The 20,729-nt window shown below is 35.9% G+C and overlaps 3 protein-coding genes and 1 long non-coding RNA gene across 4 annotated transcripts in view; 2 read left to right on the top strand and 2 right to left on the bottom strand.

Moving 5' to 3' along the window:
- The first annotated feature begins 4,219 nt into the window (after positions 1-4,219).
- Positions 4,220-11,224, top strand: LOC110095234. The gene is made up of 4 exons (XM_020820682.2): positions 4,220-4,593; positions 5,875-6,003; positions 9,319-9,503; positions 10,398-11,224. The coding sequence occupies exons 1-4, from the start codon at positions 4,402-4,404 to the stop codon at positions 10,753-10,755; spliced, it is 864 nt and encodes a 287-aa protein (XP_020676341.1). The 5' UTR covers positions 4,220-4,401; the 3' UTR covers positions 10,756-11,224.
- A 1,825-nt stretch (positions 11,225-13,049) lies between these two features.
- Positions 13,050-17,763, top strand: LOC110095250 (cytochrome P450 704B1). Its single transcript, XM_020820701.2, has 5 exons — positions 13,050-13,384; positions 13,896-14,114; positions 14,699-14,995; positions 15,362-15,754; positions 16,633-17,763. Exons 1-5 carry the CDS (start codon positions 13,088-13,090, stop codon positions 17,023-17,025), a joined length of 1,599 nt encoding a protein of 532 aa, XP_020676360.1. The 5' UTR covers positions 13,050-13,087; the 3' UTR covers positions 17,026-17,763.
- LOC110095251 lies at positions 13,197-18,263 on the bottom strand. The gene is made up of 3 exons (XR_002302948.2): positions 17,787-18,263; positions 13,917-14,083; positions 13,197-13,334 (listed from the first exon to the last, which is right to left on the bottom strand). It is a non-coding gene; the product is annotated as an uncharacterized LOC110095251 (long non-coding RNA).
- A 1,167-nt stretch (positions 18,264-19,430) lies between these two features.
- Positions 19,431-20,729, bottom strand: part of LOC110095247 (DUF21 domain-containing protein At1g55930, chloroplastic-like) — a 40,137-nt gene continuing 38,838 nt past the window's right edge. The window contains exon 14 of the mRNA XM_020820697.2: positions 19,431-20,260. Within this exon, the coding sequence (XP_020676356.1) occupies positions 20,012-20,260 (249 nt within the window). The 3' untranslated portion in view covers positions 19,431-20,011. The remainder of the gene's footprint in view (positions 20,261-20,729) is intronic.

The following is a 20,729-nucleotide window of genomic DNA, read 5'->3' as shown; positions in this document are numbered from 1 at the left end:
GAAAGATAGAAGATCCGTGTATGAATCACAGGTCTGGCCTTGAGTAGGCGTTGATAAAGATATTAAGTGTAGCATGTGTTCGTTATCGGGGACTTTCCTACTGTACGTATATGCCCGTCATCTCTGGCACCACAGAGTTTAACTACAGTTGTTGTCCGCTACTCTATGTGCAATGTTTTTTGTGTCTCTGAGTACTGATCTTAACATCTTGTTTCGTTTCTTTTCAAGTCAGGAGCACTGACACTATGTTGTAAGGGAGACTCTAAAGATAATCATGTCTCGGTGGGGTATAGACTATCTTACAGCAGACGCTCACGGGACGTCAATCTGAATGAATCTAACTAAACTTAAGTATTTGGGCAACTGATTCGTACGGAATTCACAAATATTATTCTCGCTTGCGCTTTCAATATGAGCAGGGGGACGGAAGGTGCTTCTGGGTATTTCTTTCAGCAGGTAGACCCGTAGGTTAAAGACTGGATATGTCGAGCTCTACAAGGACGGCAAACGTGATATCCCATTTCATTCAGCAGCATTAAGGACTGGGATATAAAGCACGGTCGGGCCTTAAGGGACCAGGATTATAGGGTTACGGGTGATCGTTCAGGCGGCATGACTAGGTGGACTAGTATTCGTGGATAGAATCAGGTGTGGTTGCTTAATGCAGGAACTAGTCGTGTCTTTTCCGATGCTTGAGAGCCATCGGTCCTGAGAAGATCATATAGTAGTCGAACGTCCGGCTGAACATGACGGTGCCTAACGTGCTGGGCCTTGGAGGAACGCTCGGTGGTTGTAGGTCAGGGCGGGGACAGAACACTGCGTCATAAGTGGGACGGACGTAGTGGGTACGGCGAGGACGCTCCGGCGGGGTGGGGTCGGCGAGGCTCCTGCGGTGGTCTGGTGAGGTTCCGGCGGGTGGGTCGAGAGGGTTAGGAGCTTGTCCCTTCCTCCTCCTTCCTCCTCTTGCTCCTAGTTCTCATACCTCATTCTATTCTCATTCTTGTCTTCTCTTATGCTTAGGGATCTCCTGCATCTTTGTAGAGAGAAATATGAGGGATGGCCTTCTCAATTTCTAGATTTTTTCTGGAGTGGGCATGGTCGTAAATAGGTGGAGGAATCAAGGGCGAATAGGGAGTGGTTGAAAGTCGATGACTGGTTCACCCTGATAGATAATTTGGATCCTACAAGCGTGCATGATAATCCATTTTGTTGGGGATATCTATTTTGTAAGTCTATTTCAGAATGATGTCGTTAACAGAATCAACATAATTGGATAGTTTATCGATTTTTGGTGTCAAATTGGAATACGGTAGACAATCAAATTAATGACGGTATAGTGTATCATATTTCTCCGTATATTCTGATCTATTCTGAATTATTGTATGTATATAGTCTCGTCAATTACATCATCAGGAGTTATACCAGCATTTATTTGGTCACCACCCTCAAAATATGTTATGAGTTTGAAACTGCTTACCCAGCACATTATAGAAGAATGATCTGACTGATATATGAGCTAATGTGTTATTTGCATGTAAAAAGATCAGGGCTAATCGGCAGCTCATCATCTTTGCACGAAAAATAAAATATAAAAAAACTGTCTATTAATAAGCTCCAAAAAATTGGGGGGGGTGTCGTAAAGTTTTTTTTATTAAAAACTTAGCGGGTGTCTCACCAATGACTCATCTTATTCATCCTTTGAGCTGATGCGTCTCATGGTGCTTCCGTAGAAGTGTTCGTATTTCCGAGTCGGCTTCAGTTCGACAGTAAGCTCGCTGAAATCGGAGTTCATTTGCTCCCAAATTTTAATTTTTTGAAGTTTCCAACTAGCTTTTGCCTCAAGATCGTGCCCAATCAAGTGATTTTGTGACGACGTATCAATTATAATAATGTAAGTTTTTTTAAGAGTAAAAGCTCAATATAGTCACCCCTTTTAGCCTCAGAGTTTCACATTCTTATTCTTTTAGTCCTTCAGCAATTAAATATTGTCTAATTGATCCCTCGGAAAATTGACGGAAGAAGCAGCAAGTGTTTATTTCTTTTGTGGATATTTTACGTAAAGAGACTTATTACTCATTCCCTTGCCTTCCTAGAACAATCCCATGGAGACGAACCTAGAGCAATGATAGGAGCGAGAAGGAATTGGTGCTACGAGCTGGCAATGTGTCTGCAATAGATAGTGATCGTGAGCATGAAGACTGCATATCAATCTTGTATAATTTTACAGGAGACAGAATAATGTGCTGTTGCGAGGAGAGACACGACGCGCTATGAGTGAGACACGAGAAGTCGAAAGCGAGACAAATATTGAGAGGCGACGTATTGCTGCGAGCGACATGATGTGCGTCGACATTTAGAGACGTAGACAACGAGCAATGTGCGACATCCACGAGGAGACGAAGGCATAGTTAATGCTAGGTTTGTTGATCTTCCTATTATCCTTCATTCATATAATTTTAATCTTTTTATTCTTAGGAATTATTGTGGATTGGAGAATAAACTAGTAGGAAAGAATAAGGGCAAAAGCAATAAAGATTGCTAAAGTTGCTCTTTAAATGGACATAAAGATTTTATGTACCCACAATTTCTTTAATAATGTTGTGGAAGTGTCTTGTACTTATTTTGTAGTTGCTTTTTTTCGTTGGTGAAGGTTATTCGGTTTTGATTTGCCAGTTGGAATCTTTGAGTGGTGATTGACGCCAAGTGTGCATCGATTACTATAGTAGTATTTATGGAGAGTGAGTTTTTTTTTCATTGGTTTTTCTCTATTGATAAGCACGAACATTAATTTGTAGGGCGAGTTTATTTATTGATTTTTAACTTGTTCAAACATGAACATGTTTAGCAGTCAATCAGAGAATAATAGAACTACATGCATTAGTTTTTTTAGTTACTAGTAAGTGACTCTAATTTCGTTGCAACAATTTTAGTAGTTGAATATCCAACCCGGCTATTAAAATTGTCATAGGCTGATCATAAGGATGTAAAGAGCATCCGGGAGTAGTTTCCATAATGATTAGTGTACGAAAAAGAGGACGAGAAAGAGGAATATAACTTAACAGAATGATAGTGGGCAGTTTTGAAGACAGCTGAGTTATGAGATGGTTGAGAATGTGAGTTATTTAAAAAATAATGTGGATACCTTTTATTGAATTTATAGGCACCACAAAAGAATGGAAAAGAAAAAAAATGGAGTCAGCATAAATTGAAATGAAATAATTGCGGAATTTATTATATGGATTCAAATGAGGCCGCAAATGTATTGATAGTGGTGCAAATAATAATATGATTCTTGAAAATGATAAAATTGGTGCAAAATTATTTGTAGGAGGCCTAACTATCCTTTTCTCCTCTCCATTTGAAAATCATGAAGGAAGTCATTCCATGAAAGTTTAGGTTGTTGGAGAGAATAAATGTTTCATTGAGCCTATTATAATAAAACTTTTAATACGCCATTTTTTTTTATTTTTATTACATGCAAATAAACATTTATTCATATATCAGTCATATCTATTTCTATATGCTATATTGATTGGTGTATGAAATACAATAATTCATGAAATATAGATAAAATATATACACGTATACATTAATTTTAAAAACTCACATAACTCCTATTACCTCGATGAAATTCAATTACATTACAGTCAAAATGCTTGTGAGCATTATGCTATCATATATATGAATAGTTTCTGACCATCGTTATTCAACTATGACCCTTCTGACCTACATCGCTCATCGACTATGATCTTGCTGCTCGCAAACGAATATATCAAGCACTGATTCTTCCAACATCCCCTCATATATGCACTTTATATGATGTATATTTGCTATGTCAATACAAGACCTTCCCCCCTAATGGAGAATAATTTGTATCAATTGCAAATACTAAAGTAGCATTCCATTCAGATTGGGCAATGTCCCGGTAATTTTTCTATCATTTTCAGGGATTTTCTAGCAAAAATTATGCTCTCTTATGAACGCTACACTTATTATCTATTTATGTGTTGGATCTTCGTACAAAACTAAGATGTTAAACTATATAATTTTCTACCGCCACGAATATTGCAGGACGCAACAAGTACAAAAATTAAGGGGTTCTAAATTCAAAACTTGATTATTTGATGTGAAGTTTGTGTTTATTGACCTTAAGGTTTAAAAAAAACCTAAAAAAATGGGTGCTACGAATTGCCGGAGAATTTGATTCCCTGTTGCTGCGACGCCCCACTTTCTTGTGCTGGATTCTGTAAGAGAGAGGCAGCCGAATTTTCAGTCGCATTCGGCCTTCAAGCATCGTCGGATCCGCCTTCGCGAATAAGATAGTAGAAAGATGAACTGATAACTGGAAAGGGTTAGTCACTAGTTCCGCAAAGAAGAACGCGGCTTGGATCACTGACAATAATGGCTTGCAACTCCGCCGGCGGTGCTTCTGCTTCAAGAGTTCTTCTGATGAAGCGTCGCCATCATCCCGGAAATAAGATTGAAATTGGAGCAGGAGGTAGCGGCCGACGAAATAGGGTAGCAATGCTCTCCCCGCGAGCATTTTCAGCCGATTTGACGCTGGAGCTTTCTCAGAGGTCAAGCCCCGATCAAGTATCATACTCCCATCTTTTCTTTTATTCTATTGAATGCTCTGTTAGTCGTGTTAGATTGCCCATTTTTAGTCTACTCGGCCAGTTTGTTCTTGTTCTTTATTGTTGAAACACCGAAACCAAGGAGATTAAAGTTGGGTTACACAGGATAGTGATGAAATTCATTTTCAACCTAAAAATTTAAACTTGTGAGGGAGATTAAAGTTGATAGGGATCTGCGACCAGCTTGGAATTGTCTTGTGGAAATAAGCGAGCAAATTGAGATAATTGAGGGATTGGGTTGTGGTAGGCACTGATAAGGTGAGTAAGGAACCCTAGGTGACAGCTTTACTATAACTGAAATTGGATGGAGGGGTGGGCTTTGAGAGAGGCTGATAGTTGAATCAAGACACCTGCAGATGCCGAGTTGGGGACTTGTCGAGGAGCCTTAGCGTCATCCAGTGCGAGACGAGTTGCCTGAGGAGCCAGACAAGTGATGCCTGCCGATAGGTGAGTCCTTCTGTGGTCTCTAGACGAGTATCTCACCCTTTTAGATTGCTTAAGGGCATCTCCAACCGAAAATCCTATTTTCCACTACAAAATGCAGCAAAATTCCAAAATGCAGTAATTTTGCTCCAATCGAACTCCATTTCACGGGCTTCATCATCTCGTTTATGCGGTAACCATCTTTCTCCATTTTGCGGGCAAATCCTGTTGACACACAAAAATTTAGCGGGTGAACAACGGTAACTGTCTTTCTCCATTTCTCCAAAATGCGGTCTTTCTCTATTTCGCTGGCAAATCCCGTTGACACATATTGGCGTTGCTGTACTGTTCACCCGCGATGAAATAGTGGCAAAATTGCTGCTCGGTTGGAGCGACGTAAGAACGACAAACAGTTGTTTGCCGTTCCATTGGAGATGGTCTAAGCGAGTGCTTTCTATGAGCCCCCTTGAAGGGCAAATTTCTCTTCCATGATTTGCTAGGTATCTACGAAATACCTGTGGGCATATGTGAATATACACAACAAAAATTTTCAACATATCTTAATTTTTTGTGAGAGAATTTTCTTTTTGACTTTGTTTGGCTATTTAATTGTTACATAGCTATTTCCTTCTTCAAATGATGCGATTCTATTCTGTTTCTCATCAAAGTAGTAACTTTCTATTCATTTTCTAGTTTTGTATTTGCGGTCATGGTATTAATTTCATGCTGTTTCAGTTAAATTGAATGAAGTAGAAAATTAATATGAATATTGCCGGGACTGCGTGCAAATTGATTTTTTTCCTGGATATGGTTATAGGTAAAGAAAGAGGTACAGAGCTGTTATGAACTTATTCAAAAGCTCGGAAGGGGAGCTATTTATTTAGGTTCTTCAAGAGTGAAAGATGATCATCCACATTATTTACAAGCAGTGGAATTGGCAAGGGATGTAAGTGCTTCTGCAAATCAGTAGCTTTTCATCCATTTTCATGAAAATTTTATTTGGAATAGTAATATGTTCTATTTCATAAAGAAATAAGTTTTGTCAGCTATATATTTGTTAAAAAAAGTAAATTATTTTGTTATTTATTTTCTCTTTCATATGCTTTTTTTAGTGCTTGTTCAGCTTAATAATACAACTGTCACATGAATAAGAATAAAAAAAAAAATAGTGCTTGTTCAGCTTTTTTTCCTTGTTGTACTTGTTATGAATTTTGAAGTAAGATAATAGGAGTTGTCCTACTGTGGCTTTGCCTTGATGAAGGCGTAAAAAAAAGGGGACAATTTTTCTATGTAAACAAGTAGCCATTCATGCATTTGGTTTTTAATTTCATATCTAAATAGGTGGCCGTACACCGTGCAACCTCAAAGTTTTTTTGTTTTTTGTTTTTTCTTGCATAGGAGTGATGAAATTTTTTGTATGTTTTGATGGGATTGCTCTTTTCCACCTTATTTTTGACCTTTGTGCACAATTATGCTGGTAAGTTATATGTATGTGACATGATTTGAATTCGGGATTTGATTGATTACATCAAAATGATACACAATCATACCATAATTAATGGTCAAAGTTATATTCAGTGAAGGTTTAAGGCATGTGTGGGTTTGATTTAAATGTGTTTGGCTTCTCTTTCTTTGCTTGTTCAAAATCTGAGAGCTTCAGTATGTCTTTGAATCATTACATCCTTCTATGAAAAATTAATGGAATATTACAAGTTCCAAACCAATTAAATAATATTAATTACTTTCAATTATTAGACATGTATAGAAACAATAACTAAAATTTTATGCATAATCAATCCAAAACATAAGCACTCATGGATGGTCATCCTAATGTTGGAAGTCATTACTATTACACCCCATTTTGACCCCTTACAGTCAATTTAGAGTGTAACAGAGAAAGAGAATCTGAACAAATCTTCTTCTTACTTACCACCATTCTGAAACACTGATATCAGAATTAGACAAGTTAAAAGTAGTATATTCAAACTATCCTAACATAACTAATCATAACACATCAAGATTTTATATTATGAACCATATATAATATACCTCAAATAAAATGCACATCTCAATTAAAATACAGAGCTTTACTAAAATCTTTAAAATTTATTTACATACTCAAAAGTCTGTACAACTATCACTTAAATATCTTTTCAGATCTCTTTGTACGTCCAAAACGTATGTTCACAAAAAAGCGAGCTCGATCCTCTGTTAGTATTAGCAGGCGAACATAGTCAATAAGGTTCAGATAATTAAACATGTTAAACATTTTATCTCTAATGATGGTCGTTTTGAAAGTTAATCTCAATCGGAGGGGACTTTAGATTTTTTATAAATGCCTTCAAATTTCTATAAATATAAACATTTTCAAATAATTACGTCATTGCACTGATGGCTGCATTGAAAGCTAATATCATCCGGAGGAGTTAATTTGAATCCTACTAAAATCTCTAAAGCTCTACATCTATTAAGAATACTAATATTTAAAATTAAGATTAATTATCTAAAACTTAAAATAAAATTCATCCACCCTCCACAACCATTTGACGAAGGCGATGAACTCAAGAGTAACTCTAGCTCACAAAGAGTAAATATCCAGTTGAGAATATCACTCAGATTCATTCTTAAATTTCATTCTGTTAATAAGGACGTGACATTTGTCTTATAATTGGTGGCTTGGCCAATATTGCTCCACTTTAACTTGTAGCTTGGCTAGACGGCTCTACGTGGTATGGTTATAACTGATCCTCTAATCTATGATTTGGCCAAATGGCTCCACAAAGAACCTATGGCTTTGCCAAACCGGCTCCACGTGGTTATTGATTATGATCGCATCCCTCTAACCTATTGGTTTGGTTGAATGACTCCATTGTATTATGGTCATGGCTAAAGGCTCGTATGTTCTCCAATGACTATTTACCATTGAGTAATGAATTATAGGATATGATCAATAGGGTACAAAGCCCTCTGTTAGCTAAGGTTAACTTGAATTCATCCCTTAGACAAACATTTATCCCGTGTCTACAAGATAACTTTGGACGAAGTAACCTATGGCTGCCGACAATGATCCTTTGGTTAGGTTGGGTCGACTATCTCGTCTAACTAAGCAGATTAAGGATCATGATGACCTGGGATGACAGAATCATGGGATCTTGATCGAGTTCGTCATCATTGCCCCCACCATCTGCTTTAAGTGATAGGTGATAAATTTTCCATTTTTAAATATCTAGTTTTGGTGTTACTATACGCTGAATACTAAGTATGTATTTAACGACAAGCCTTAATAAAAAAATGTTCTCTTGTTATCAAGAGGGGTAATTAACTATAGGGGATTGAGCCTATAGGAAACTAGAACTTAGATCTTAAAGTCTTCGTTAAGAGGGAAAAAATCTTGGGTAGTATCTTATCTCTATCTAATTTGCCTTCCGAAAATTTCCCCCGGAACTTAATCTATTAAAACTTTCCCCGAATATAATACAGAAGGCCGGAGCCCTAGAAACTAAAATTTTCGGAGCCCACAACATTCAAAACTAAACACGTCCTACAACAAATATTATCTCCCTTTATATAGAGAGAGGGAGCTAGACTTGGTTTTCAAAATAAAATTTTTACATCCAAGAATAAAGTGAAAGGAATAATTTCTTTTCAAAAACAACTTTAATAAAACAATATTTTTCAATGCAACTTTACTGAAGTAGATGAATATTTTTTCTTATTTTTTAAAGGAATAGGAGGTGATGATTCAATATATTTTGAATAGGCTTCTTTAATAGATTCAGGAAGAACTTTGGTCATAGTAATTAATTTGCCTCTCCATTTAAAAAAATCAATTTAGTATTGATTTTATATTGACTTCTAGCATTATGATGATCATCCATGAGTGCTTATGCTTTGGATAGATTTTGTAGAAAGTTTTAGTTATTTCTTTTATATATGTCCAATAGTTAAAAAATAATTGTTCTTTTTTGAATGATTTAGGAGTTAGTAATCTTTCATTGATTTTGCTTTGAATGACATTAAACCACATTTCTTATGGTGTATAATTCTATTGATGGAGGCTATGTTATAAGCAATAGATTTATTAGTTTCATTGTAATTATGATGAGTTTCAACACATTGTTTGGGACGGCTTTCTTCCTGCTTCTTAAAGTTGTTTTCTAGTATGAAAATAAAAATTTTATACTAGAAAGCCGCTTTAAGAAACAGTAAGAAAGCCGTCCCAAACAAAGCCAAAATCTAATGGATTGTGCATATTCCTTAGATTGCAAGACTACTGGAATGCACCACATGGACAGGAGCTGGTCCTGGCCTCATGGATGCTGCCATCAAAGGTGCTTTGGAAGCAAATAAGCCAGTTGGTGGCTTTAAGATAGCAAAAGAATCTGGTGAATGGTCAAGTTCAAACTTCCATCCCTACCTCCCTTCTGAAAGCTACCTTACTTGCAGGTAATCTCACAATACCCACTCTTCAAAACTTTTTTTGTTTTTCCCTTAACAAACAGGTAAAATTGGTCTGGTTTATTTATAGGGTGTTATTTTAGTCTTAAACAAACTAATTTATCCAATTTTATCCATTGAGATCTCAAATCTGATCCAAAATAATTTCTTTACTCTTTAAATAGCTGCATAAAGAAGCCATAGATCATTTTAATCTTTTTGTACCTTTTTTATTAAACTATAGACAATCTTCACTAGGGGTGCAAACGAGTCGATTAGAGCTCAAGTCAGAGGGTATTCGAGTCGAGCTCGATTTTCAAATCCCGAGCTCGAACTTGAGTCAAGCTCAACTCGCGATAGTGTAACGAGTTCATCGAGCTGCTCGATTTTCTAGTTTCCCGTTCGGTTTCCCGGCTTCCCACCGGCTTTTGTTTTCTAGCCAGGTTTTGATGGCTGCTGCTTTGGAAAAGATGCAAATCTCCTCATATAAAAAATGATGCTGCTTTGGGATATAACTTTCAAATTATATTAAAATTTTACTGTTTTAGTAATGATTAAAGTTGCAGCATTAATTTCACTATTTTGGAAATCTCACAGGAACATTAATGCTGACGCTTTGGGAAAATTTGACTGCTTTTTAGTGTTTAAACTTTTTTTATTTGAACTTACCTTAAACATTAACGCTGCTGCTTTCGATTTTTTAGCTTATTGTAATAAAAAAATTAATAATTAAAATAAATCAAACAGTAATTCGAGCCGGCTCGCAAGCTCACGAGCCGAGCCTCATTGAGATCGTTAACTAAACGAGCTCGAGCTCGAGCTCGATAAGCTCGGCTCGCGAGCCCATAAACGAGTCGAACTCGAGCCGGCTCGGCTCACTTACACCCCTAATCTCCACAACAGGTTTTTCTCCGCCCGTAAGCATGGTCTGGTGGATGCAGCTGTGAGGAATGAACCATCAGACATGACAGTCGTGGTTGCCTTTCCTGGAGGCATTGGGACATTGGATGAAGTGTTTGAAATTCTGGCCTTGATACAATTGGATAGGATCGGTTCAAAGCTTCCAGTTCCATTCCTCCTCATGAATTATGATTCCTTCTATTCAAAACTGTTGGAGTTCTTCCATGACTGTGAAAAATGGGGAGCAGTTGCAGAAGGAGAGATTGCTTCTTTGTGGAGGGTTTGCAATGGAAATGGTGAGGCTTTGGAGTATCTGGCCAACTTCTACAGCATTCCTCAGAGTAAAAGAATAATTTGGTAATCGAGAGGAGCATAAGATTTAGGCTTCGGTTGAGGCGGCTTTTTTATTGCTTTTTAGATCAATTTTTTATCGCAAAAATTTTCATTTCAAGAAATTTTTGTACTAAAAAATTGCTTTGAAAAAATAGTAAAAAAATTGTCCCAAACGAAGCCTTGATCATGTGGTTACTTTAATAGCTACTGTTGTTTGCAAGATAGTTTGTGTGTGTCTCACCAACTACTACAAATGTGTATAGGATGGATACGTAAGATTTATCCTATGAGGTTTTGTTTGGGAAGATTTTCTTATTATCTTTTAAAGCAAAATTTTTGCACAAAAGTTTAATTTGTGTGCTAAAATTCTGTTTTAAAAATGTAATAAAAAAGTCATTCCAAACGAGGCCTAACTCTCTATTTATGAGTGTAGGTCAAGGTACAATATTAAATAAAGGTTAATCTATGCAATAAAAGAAAATAAAATTATGTAGTAAGCCTTAACAAATACTTGTTACAAAATGTATAAATTTAGAGTCAATTTGGGACGGTTATAATATTTTATGAAATTGGTTGTGAAATGACTGTGAGAAAAATAACTTCATTATTTTCATTGTGAAAAACATCTTTCCATTATAAAAATTTCACAAAAATAGTAAAAAAATAATAGTCAAATAAAATTACAATTATTATTTTAAAAATAAATAAGTGAGAAAACTTTATCAAATGGACCCTTAATTTGCAACTATTTAGGTTTCGTTTGGAACGACTTACTTATTATTTTTTAAAACAACTTTGTAGTACAAAAAATATTAAATTAATAAATTGTACTAAAAAGTTGTTTTAGAAAATGATTTTGAGATAGAGAGTATATTTTAAGAATATTTTGGTAAAAAAGAGTTGTGATTTTGGAAAATTTAATTAATTTCTTAAATTTATTTCGTAGATCATTTATGAAAGAGAGAGGTTTCGGGGGGTAATTGTGGCGAGACGACGTACACTGTGAGTAATCATTGTTTGGGTAATATTCTCAATTTTAATTTGGAAAGTCAATTTGATGCTTTTTTTTTTTAATTTTAAATATTTTAAAGTTTGATATTTTTGGGATAGTGAATTTTTATTGGCTTTTCGGGGATATTATAAATATTTGTGATTCTCTCCGATTGAAAATTTTAATCCCTCATCAGGGTATTTATGACAATTTTATTTTGTTGGTTAAATCTTGTTGACTATGTCAATTTATCGATAGAGTATCAGATTCTTTATCGAGTTTATGTCTTTATTAGCAAATTTTCTTTGTTATAGACCTTGAAGGTCTACTATAAATGTTTAAAATAAATATCTCGGTCGATGTCACGACCGTATTTTTATTTAATAGTTCAAACAATGTCGATTCCTATCCACTCTCATATAAGCATCGTGCTTGAACTTAAGTTCATTTCTTAACCCACGTAGCATCCTCAGAAGTCACATGTGTGCACGCATTACGCTCTTCGGGGCCAATGCGGGTAATAATATTTTAATGCAAAAGGGGGAGCATTTAAATATTTAAATATAATTATTCGCGCCAAATAATTGTCGCTGAAGTTTGTGCAAAATTTCATTTCAAGCTTGAGAAATGCCTTCTGATTGCTTATACGAGTGTTGTGTATCCAGTTGCATGTTAGTGGCCCACGGTTTTTACTATTGATTTCTTGCTTTTGCTTACAGGTGAATCATAGCGTTTGCAAGGTTTGGGACGCTTGTTGCCTCTTGGCAACGAGCTGTTTGCATTGCAAGCTTTATTTAATGATGTTTGTGGTTCATCAATGTGTATCCAAGGGCTAACATGGGTTGCATCATGTTCAGCATAAATCTTCCACCCTTACTTACGGGCAGGTTGTAGCGACGCGCTACGAGTCGCTTGTTACTGTATGCAGGATTGCATGTATACTATCCTGTACTAACGAATCTCATGCAGCTGTTCATAGATATTTGCATTCCTCACAGGCTTCTATGCTTGCTTAAAGATAGCACGTTATGTATATGACGGATCCTCTACAACAGCTCGTAGGTGTCTGCATATAGATTTTCAGTAAAATCAAGATTTTAACAGAAAACAGTATATATCTGAAAGAAAAAGCATCTACTTCTTACCTTATCGCCAGTTCAATCCTCCTGCGTTCAAAAATCTGTTTTCAGAGGTTAGAACTTAGGATTAAGTTAGGTGAGACACAACTTACAGCTTTTTCACTTCCTTCCAAATTCCCAACTACATCTGAGCATCCTCATCACCATCCTCCACTGTATCAAATATATGAAGGAACAAAGCTTGGATTCTGTAAGAGCCGAAGGAAGGAAGATTAACATTGCATGCACTGATGTCTTCTTCTTTGAATTCCTCAAATTTGCCTGTTTTCTGCATAGTTTTCTTCATCAGTTGGATCCTCATCCATAGATGGGCACAGAGAAATCGCAAAGGTCCGAAGACATGGCCTCTCATTGGAGCTGCCATTGAACAGTTTAAGAACTATGATCGCATGCATGATTGGATTGCCAATTACTTATCTGAGTCAAAGACCATTAGTGTTCCCATGCCCTTCACTACTTACACTTACACTGCAGATCCTGCAAATGTAGAGCACATTCTCAAGAACAACTTCAAAAACTACCCCAAGGTTGAAAAAAAAAATCTTCTTCTACTTATGTATATATATAGGAAGAGAAAGGTCAAAATGATCCATAGAGTGCTCATGGGGCCACTTAAGTCTTGGCTTCATTTGGGATGAATTTCTTGCTGCTTTAAGAAGCAGTAAGAAAGCCGTCCCAAGCGAAGCCTTAAACTATCTAATGTGTTCAATTTAGGTTTCATTTGAGATGATTTTTTTTACTGTTTCTTAAAGCAGCTTTTTAATAAAAAATTTTAAAAAACTGCTTTAAGAAGCAGTAAAAAATCCGTCCCAAACGAAACCTTAGAGTCTCTTGAATCCTCAACTATAATCCTGAATAATTCAATAAAGAGATTGTTCTTTGAATTGTATTTGAAGAGTTCGAATTAAATTGAACATGTTAGATAGTTGTGGCTAAAATGGCCTCATATAAATACTCCATGGATCATTTTGACCTCTCTCTCTTTATATATGAATATTTCATGTATTTAAATTTATGTGAATGTTTCAAATGGTGCAGGGAGAGCTTTATAGGTCTTACATGGAGGTTCTGCTAGGAGATGGGATATTTAACGCAGATGGAGAGCTGTGGAGGAAGCAGAGGAAGACAGCGAGCTTTGAGTTTGCTTCCAAGAACTTGAGAGAACTAAGCACCGTTGTGTTTAGGGAGTATGCTTTAAACCTCTCTACCATCTTATGCCAAGCATCCTGCAGAGATCATCAAGGTGTAGATATCCAGGTAATACTGTTAGACCAAAACCAACCAATCAAACAATTGTCATTAGTAAATTAATCTAAGTTTTATGGTAATTTAAAAGTTCCATCACAATGGGAAACCTTTGTTATTAGATCTGTTAGCAAAGCTATAGATCATTTTCAACTTAGGTTTCGTTTGAGACAGCTTTCTTATCACATTCTAAAACAGTTTTTTAGTACAAAAATTTCTTGAACTATAATATATTTTACTAAAAAGCTTTTTCAGAAAGCAGTAAGAAAGTTGTCCCAAACGAAACCTTAATATCTCCTAGAGAGTTCAAAATGAAAAAAAAAACATTAATATTTTGGAGGAAACATGGATGTTAATTGCTTCTTTGTTATTCACTTCGGATTCGTTTAGGACAGCTTTCTTATTGCTTCTTAAAGCAGCTTATTAGTACAAAAATTTTAATTTTTTTTACAAAAAAACAGCTTTAAGAAGCAGAAAGAAAGCCGTCCCAAACGAAGCCTTCATCAATCTTTACTCACGAACCAGTAAAAATAATACTTTACCAAACATAGCATGAAGCAGTGTTCTGTTGTCTGATCAAGATTATCTAAGTTCAGGATTTGTTCATGAGGATGACATTGGACTCCATATGCAAGTTGGGTTTTGGAGTGGAGATAGGGACACTGTCTCCTCACCTCCCTGATAATAGCTTTGCTCAGGCTTTCGACAACGCAAACATGATCGTAACACTACGATTTATCGATCCTTTATGGAGGCTGAAGAGGTTTCTTTGTGTAGGATCAGAGGCTATTCTCATGCAAAATATTAAAATTGTTGATGAGTTCACCTACAATGTTATTCGTACAAGGAAAGCTGAGATCATGAGAGCCAGAGAGAATGGGTTCAGTGATGAGGTAAGTGCTATTGTTCAGTTAATAATGTTCTTCAATTTGATATAATCATTATATATGAAGCTTAGCTTGGTGATTCAACAATAGTCACTACAATATATTTCATATAGACAAGAAAAATAGAAGAAATATTTCTTAAGTTAAACACTTTGGTTGAGCATTCATTACAACTAAATAACTAATATCTATAGCATATTTGTGTATCCCTTAATTTATTTTGAAATTTGAATTTGATATACAAATCCTAACAGATGAGATACATTTAAACAAAAAAGCAATGTTCTTTCATGATAAGTCTAATTCTACACTTATATAGAATATTTGCAAGGTGAATGTGAGTTCACTAAAACATATTGTTCTAAGCAACAGATACAGCATGACATACTATCCAGGTTCATCGAGCTCGGTGTCGCTGACCATGAGAGTGATTTCAGCACAGAAAAAAGCCTAAGAGATGTGGTACTCAACTTTGTTATTGCAGGGAGAGACACCACAGCAACTACCCTCTCATGGTTTATCTATATCATAGTAACACAACCTCAAGTGGCAGAAAAACTCTATACAGAGCTAAAGGCGTTCGAAGAGATAAGAGCTGAAGAAGAAAATATAAATTTGGCTTCATATACTTTAGAAGATATGGATTCATTCAAAAGCAGGTTATCACAATTTTCAAGGCTTTTAAACTATGATTCAATTACAAGGCTGCATTATCTCCATGCATGCATCACAGAGACACTGAGGTTGTATCCTGCTGTTCCTCAGGTTAGGCTTGTTCTTAGCAAAAAAACTCTACTGGAGGCAAGCATCCCAAATAATTCTTATATATTCACATATCCAACACTAAAATTTTAATATGTATTTTTACGAGTATTTACTTATATAACACATAATTTTTAGACATTTACACGTCCAACACCTAAATCTGTATATATATTTATATAACACTATAATGTCGAAATCACATCATAACATATGTAAAATAAAGTGTATTTCACTTTATATAAGTTAATGCTAGTGGTATTTTTTATATGATTTTGATATTAAAGTGTCATATAAGTAAATATAAATATTTAGATGTTATACATATAAAAATAAATATTGTTTTTTTATTTATATGTGAATCCCCCTTTATTACGTCGTAATCCCAAATCACATCATAAATAATGCTAATCTTAACTTATCTAAAGCTAAATACACTTTTTTGTAAATATATTTTGATGCGATTGAAACATAAAGATTCATATGTTAGATATGTAAAGATTTAGTGGATTTGAAAATTGATGAGATATGTTAGCGATATTTTTTTATTTATATGTGAATCCCCCTTTATTACGCCGTAATCCCAAATAACATCATAAATAGCGCTAACATTAACTTATCTAAAGCAAAATGCAGTTGTTTTGTAAATATATTTTAATGTGTTTGAAACATAAAGATTCATATGTTAGATATGTAAAGATTTAGGTTTCGTTTGAGACGGCATTCTTATTGCTTCTTAAAACAGTTTTTTAGTAAAAAAAAAATTAATTTTTCATTTTTGTACGAGAAAGATGCTTTAAGAAGCAATAAGAAAGCCGTCACAAACGAAGCATTAGTGGATTTGAAAATTGATGAGATATGTTGCTTGGTTGTTATATCAGGACCCAAAAGGCATTCTAGAGGATGATGTTTTGCCAGATGGAACAAAAGTGAGGGCTGGTGGAATGGTGACCTACACTCCTTATTCAATGGGAAGAATGGAGTATAATTGGGGCAATGATGCATCAAAGTTTTGTCCTGAGAGATGGCTAAAAGATGATTTTGTCTTTCAAAATAATGTCTCACCTTTCAAGTTCACTGCATTCCAAGCAGGGCCTAGAATGTGCCTAGGGAAAGACTCATCCTATCTACAGATGAAGATGACATTGGCCATACTCTGCAGATTCTTTCACTTTAAGCTTGTGCCTTGTCATCCTCCAGTTCAGTATAAGATGATGACTATACTCTCCATGGCAAATGGCCTTCATGTGCTTGTTTCTGCAAGAGGACCCTAATTTTTATTGCATGGATTTATGTTTTGTTTGGGATAACTTTCATATTGCTTTCTAAAGCAGTTTTTTAATATAAAAAAAATATATTAAAATATTGTATTACAAAGCAATAAGAAAGTTATCCCAAATGAAATCTTATACGTATTTACATTTTTTGTCTTAATAGGCCCCTAGTTAGTCTTAAAAATGGCCAATAACAAATTGGTATATTTGCTTTATTAATTTCCTTGATGAAAATCTAATATTTTTTATGTTTGGAGGCCCTAAGGCCAAATTAGGAACCTTTTTAGTAGGAGCATTATCATAAACTTGAGCTTTATATGATCTTAAACTCAACTCTAGATTGCACTATTTGTAAGGTTATGAAACATCAATGAGAGGTTGGAAATATCTTTGGTCTTCTCTTCTCTTTAAGCCTGTAACTTCTATGTATTTGTAATTTCTTCTCTACATTTTGAAGCTTTTGTCCTAAAAAGATGAGGGAATTTTCATTTAATTTTTTTTAATGAATTTGAAGCCTTGACCATGACTATAATATCTTTTATATTGGCTGGTAGTTCTAGAATCCAAGTAATTTGATGATTTTTCTTAGTTCTAGAATCCAAGTAAATTGATGATTTTTCTTGTGTTGTTCTTGGATATATCACCACATCCTCAACACATAATTAATACAAAAAGTTTAGAAATATAAATGAAGAATTAGATAATCTTGTTTTATTAGACTTAACATAAAAGCTTTTTTATAACGGGTCACTATCTCAGACCTGAAATTGACCCTGCTTCAGACCTGGGTCAATCCAACACGACCCCTCAACTCGTCGTCATCTTTACTTCCGATCCAACAAGAAACGGCGAGCTGCCGACCCGACCGGAAGGAACGTCGTCGAAGGAGGCGTTGGTTGCGATTGGAGCCGGAAGGAGTTTCTTCATCAGTTGAGATTAGGGCGGGATTTAGGTGCTGGAAGGTCCTCAGCTTGGCTTTCTGATACCTAGATTGATTTGCCATGGCTCGGGAGTAGGCGTGTGGCCTAAGGGCTGAAGTTGAACAAGAGCAAGGGAGCGGAGGAGGAGGGATCGGCCTGGCTGGGGCGTACGAGCCAGAGAGGATCGGAGCTCCTACTCGAACATATCCCTAGCCAAGTGAAGTCTTGCTCGCAGCTTCGGCCAGGAGAGGGAAATCGGGAGGCTTCAGCCTTCTCCAGAGCGGAACCAATGGGTAAGAGGGAGAGTAAAGGCTGGGGGAAAATTATTACGTAAAGTCACCAAAATATATAGGAATCTAGTGTATTTGGATGACATGATACGTTTGAATTGGATGTCCAGACGTCCGGTGACAAGAAATAATAATTCGCCTTGGGGGAAAATTATTACATCTGGTGTCTAGATTCGTCCGGACACCAATCCAGATGTGCCATGTCACCAAAATACATAGGGACCCAATATATTCGGGTGATGTGGTGTATCTGGATTGGCCGTCCGGACGTCCGGTGACCGGACATAATAATTCGCCTTGGGGTCTTGGGTTCTTCGAGTCAGAGGTTTAAGTAGATGAGAGCAGGAGTGTGAAGAGATCCCGCGCTTCAGCCCAAAAAGAAGAGATAAGAAGAGATGAATCGGTTCAGTCCGGGTCTACTATAGATTAACCAGTTCTGAAGCTGACTCAGATCAGATCTAATTTTTCAAATGGGTCAAATTTTAGAACCCGAATCAGATCCTTTTGCCGAACGGGTTGACCATAACCATAAAATTTTTAATCAAATTTGAGTCAGGTTTTAAAATACCCGTACATATGAGCAAAACTAAGAGATCTTTAAGGAAGGAATTTTTTACATATATTAATTCCTTAAAAGAAAGTTCACACCTAAAAATAAATAGACATGTTTATACCGCAACAAATGACCTTAATCACGTTGTTGTTTCTTAAACAATAGTTGTTTGTGATAATCCCATCTTTCAAATGCTTCATAATTTTTTTTCCATTTCATTTTCTATCACATATTTTATTAATTTTATTATTTTTAAATAAAATTATTATTTATGACATGATCTTGTTCTACCTCAATTTAATCCCGATCAAACTATCCAACCATGAACCTTTCGCTCTTACGCTTCATCATCCGATCCAATTTTCACAACCTTGATTAGACCTTATAATAATTCAAGAAGATTCCTAAGTTTGGTTGAAGGATATTGTTTAACATGCAAGAGATTTGAGAATAATTCCGAACCAATTGCAACAATCACCCTGGTTGATTTCAATTTAGGCTTCGGTTGAGACAGTTTTTATGAAAACCAATGTATACTAGAAAGCTGGCTTAAAAAATTGTAAGAAAACTGTTCTAAATGAAGCAATCTTTTGGATATGAAAATTTATTGGCTGTGATCACAGCAGTGACAGCAGGCAAAACATGTGAAATATGTCATTAAAAGATAGAATTATTATGTAATGTCATCAGAAAGGTATTAAAACAATTATTAGCAGGCTGAAAAACAAAAGGAAGAAAGCCCTATAGCATAAGCCATGATACACAAAAACTTCCCTCTGAGAAGCAAAACTATGAGAAAATAGAGAAAACAAACACAATCACTTAATAATGACTCCTGAAGAGCTATTTATATAGCTGAAGACACTAACGTTTCGTTTGGAACACCTTTCTTACTGCTTCTGTTTTAAAATTTTTGTATTTAAAAGCTGCTTTAAGAAGCAGTAAGAAAGCCGTCCCAAACGAAGCCTAAAAGAGAGGAGGTTGAGGAAGACGAAAGAGCAGGGAAGATAGTGATCAGCTCAAGTAGTTCTTCCACCCTGAACTGTTATCATCAATGATAGTCATCTCAACCTCCTGATGTGCATTCACAAATAAGTGAAGGCAAAGCTTTCTGGGCACTAAAGACCACCATGAATTTGCATTCCAGCAATAATCTTTTCACCCAATTCCAGCTATTCTGTATTTAAGAGAGGAACAGGAAGCGATGGAGAGATGCAACGTCGCTATTGAAAGCCTGGTTTGCAGGAAGAAGAATCTTCAAGCCCCATTCGGTGGGAGAATTTGTCCTCGGGTCTTGTTGCTATTTCATCAGAGCTGAACATCTTATCTGGTTCCCCATTACCCTGCTTCTTCCTTTTCACAACTTTGGTGGAAACCAAGCGATTCAAGCCCTTGACCTCCAAATTTGTATTCCCGTTTCTGATTGGCTTAAACTGTACCTTTCCAACCTTTCTCTCACTAGCCTCTAAAATCTACAATTACCAAATCATGTTAGATGCAATAGCAAAAATTATTCTGTGCGGACACCAGATGGAGAGAACCGTCCGGATTTGCTGAGCTTTTGCTGCCCTTTTGTTGCGCTTTTGCAAAAGGGAAGTAAAAGGGCTGCAAATATTCAATTATGAATGTGTTTTTACTGCCCTTTTGCTGTCCTTTTGCAAAAACGCAACAAATAATCAATTGTTTAGTAAACATTCAATATTGACAGAAGCGCAATAAAATGGCAGCAAAAGCGTAGCAAATCCAGACGGTTCTCTCCGCCGGTGTCCCCACAATAATTTTTCACGTTTTGAACTGTCTATTGTCACTCACATGTGCGACAAAATAACTAATATGAGATGGAAGAGTTTATCCTAACTACAGTATGATGAAGAAGCTAGAGTTGTTTGGTTCAAAACATAGCTTATATCAAAGTCATCTATACTCCCAACTACCTGCAGA

Source organism: Dendrobium catenatum, unplaced genomic scaffold, assembly GCF_001605985.2.
Source record: "Dendrobium catenatum unplaced genomic scaffold, ASM160598v2 fragScaff_scaffold_1449, whole genome shotgun sequence".
Classification (NCBI taxonomy): Eukaryota; Viridiplantae; Streptophyta; class Magnoliopsida; order Asparagales; family Orchidaceae; genus Dendrobium; species Dendrobium catenatum.
The sequence above is the reverse complement of the archived record's forward strand: the minus strand, read 5'-3'. Positions and strand labels throughout refer to the sequence as shown.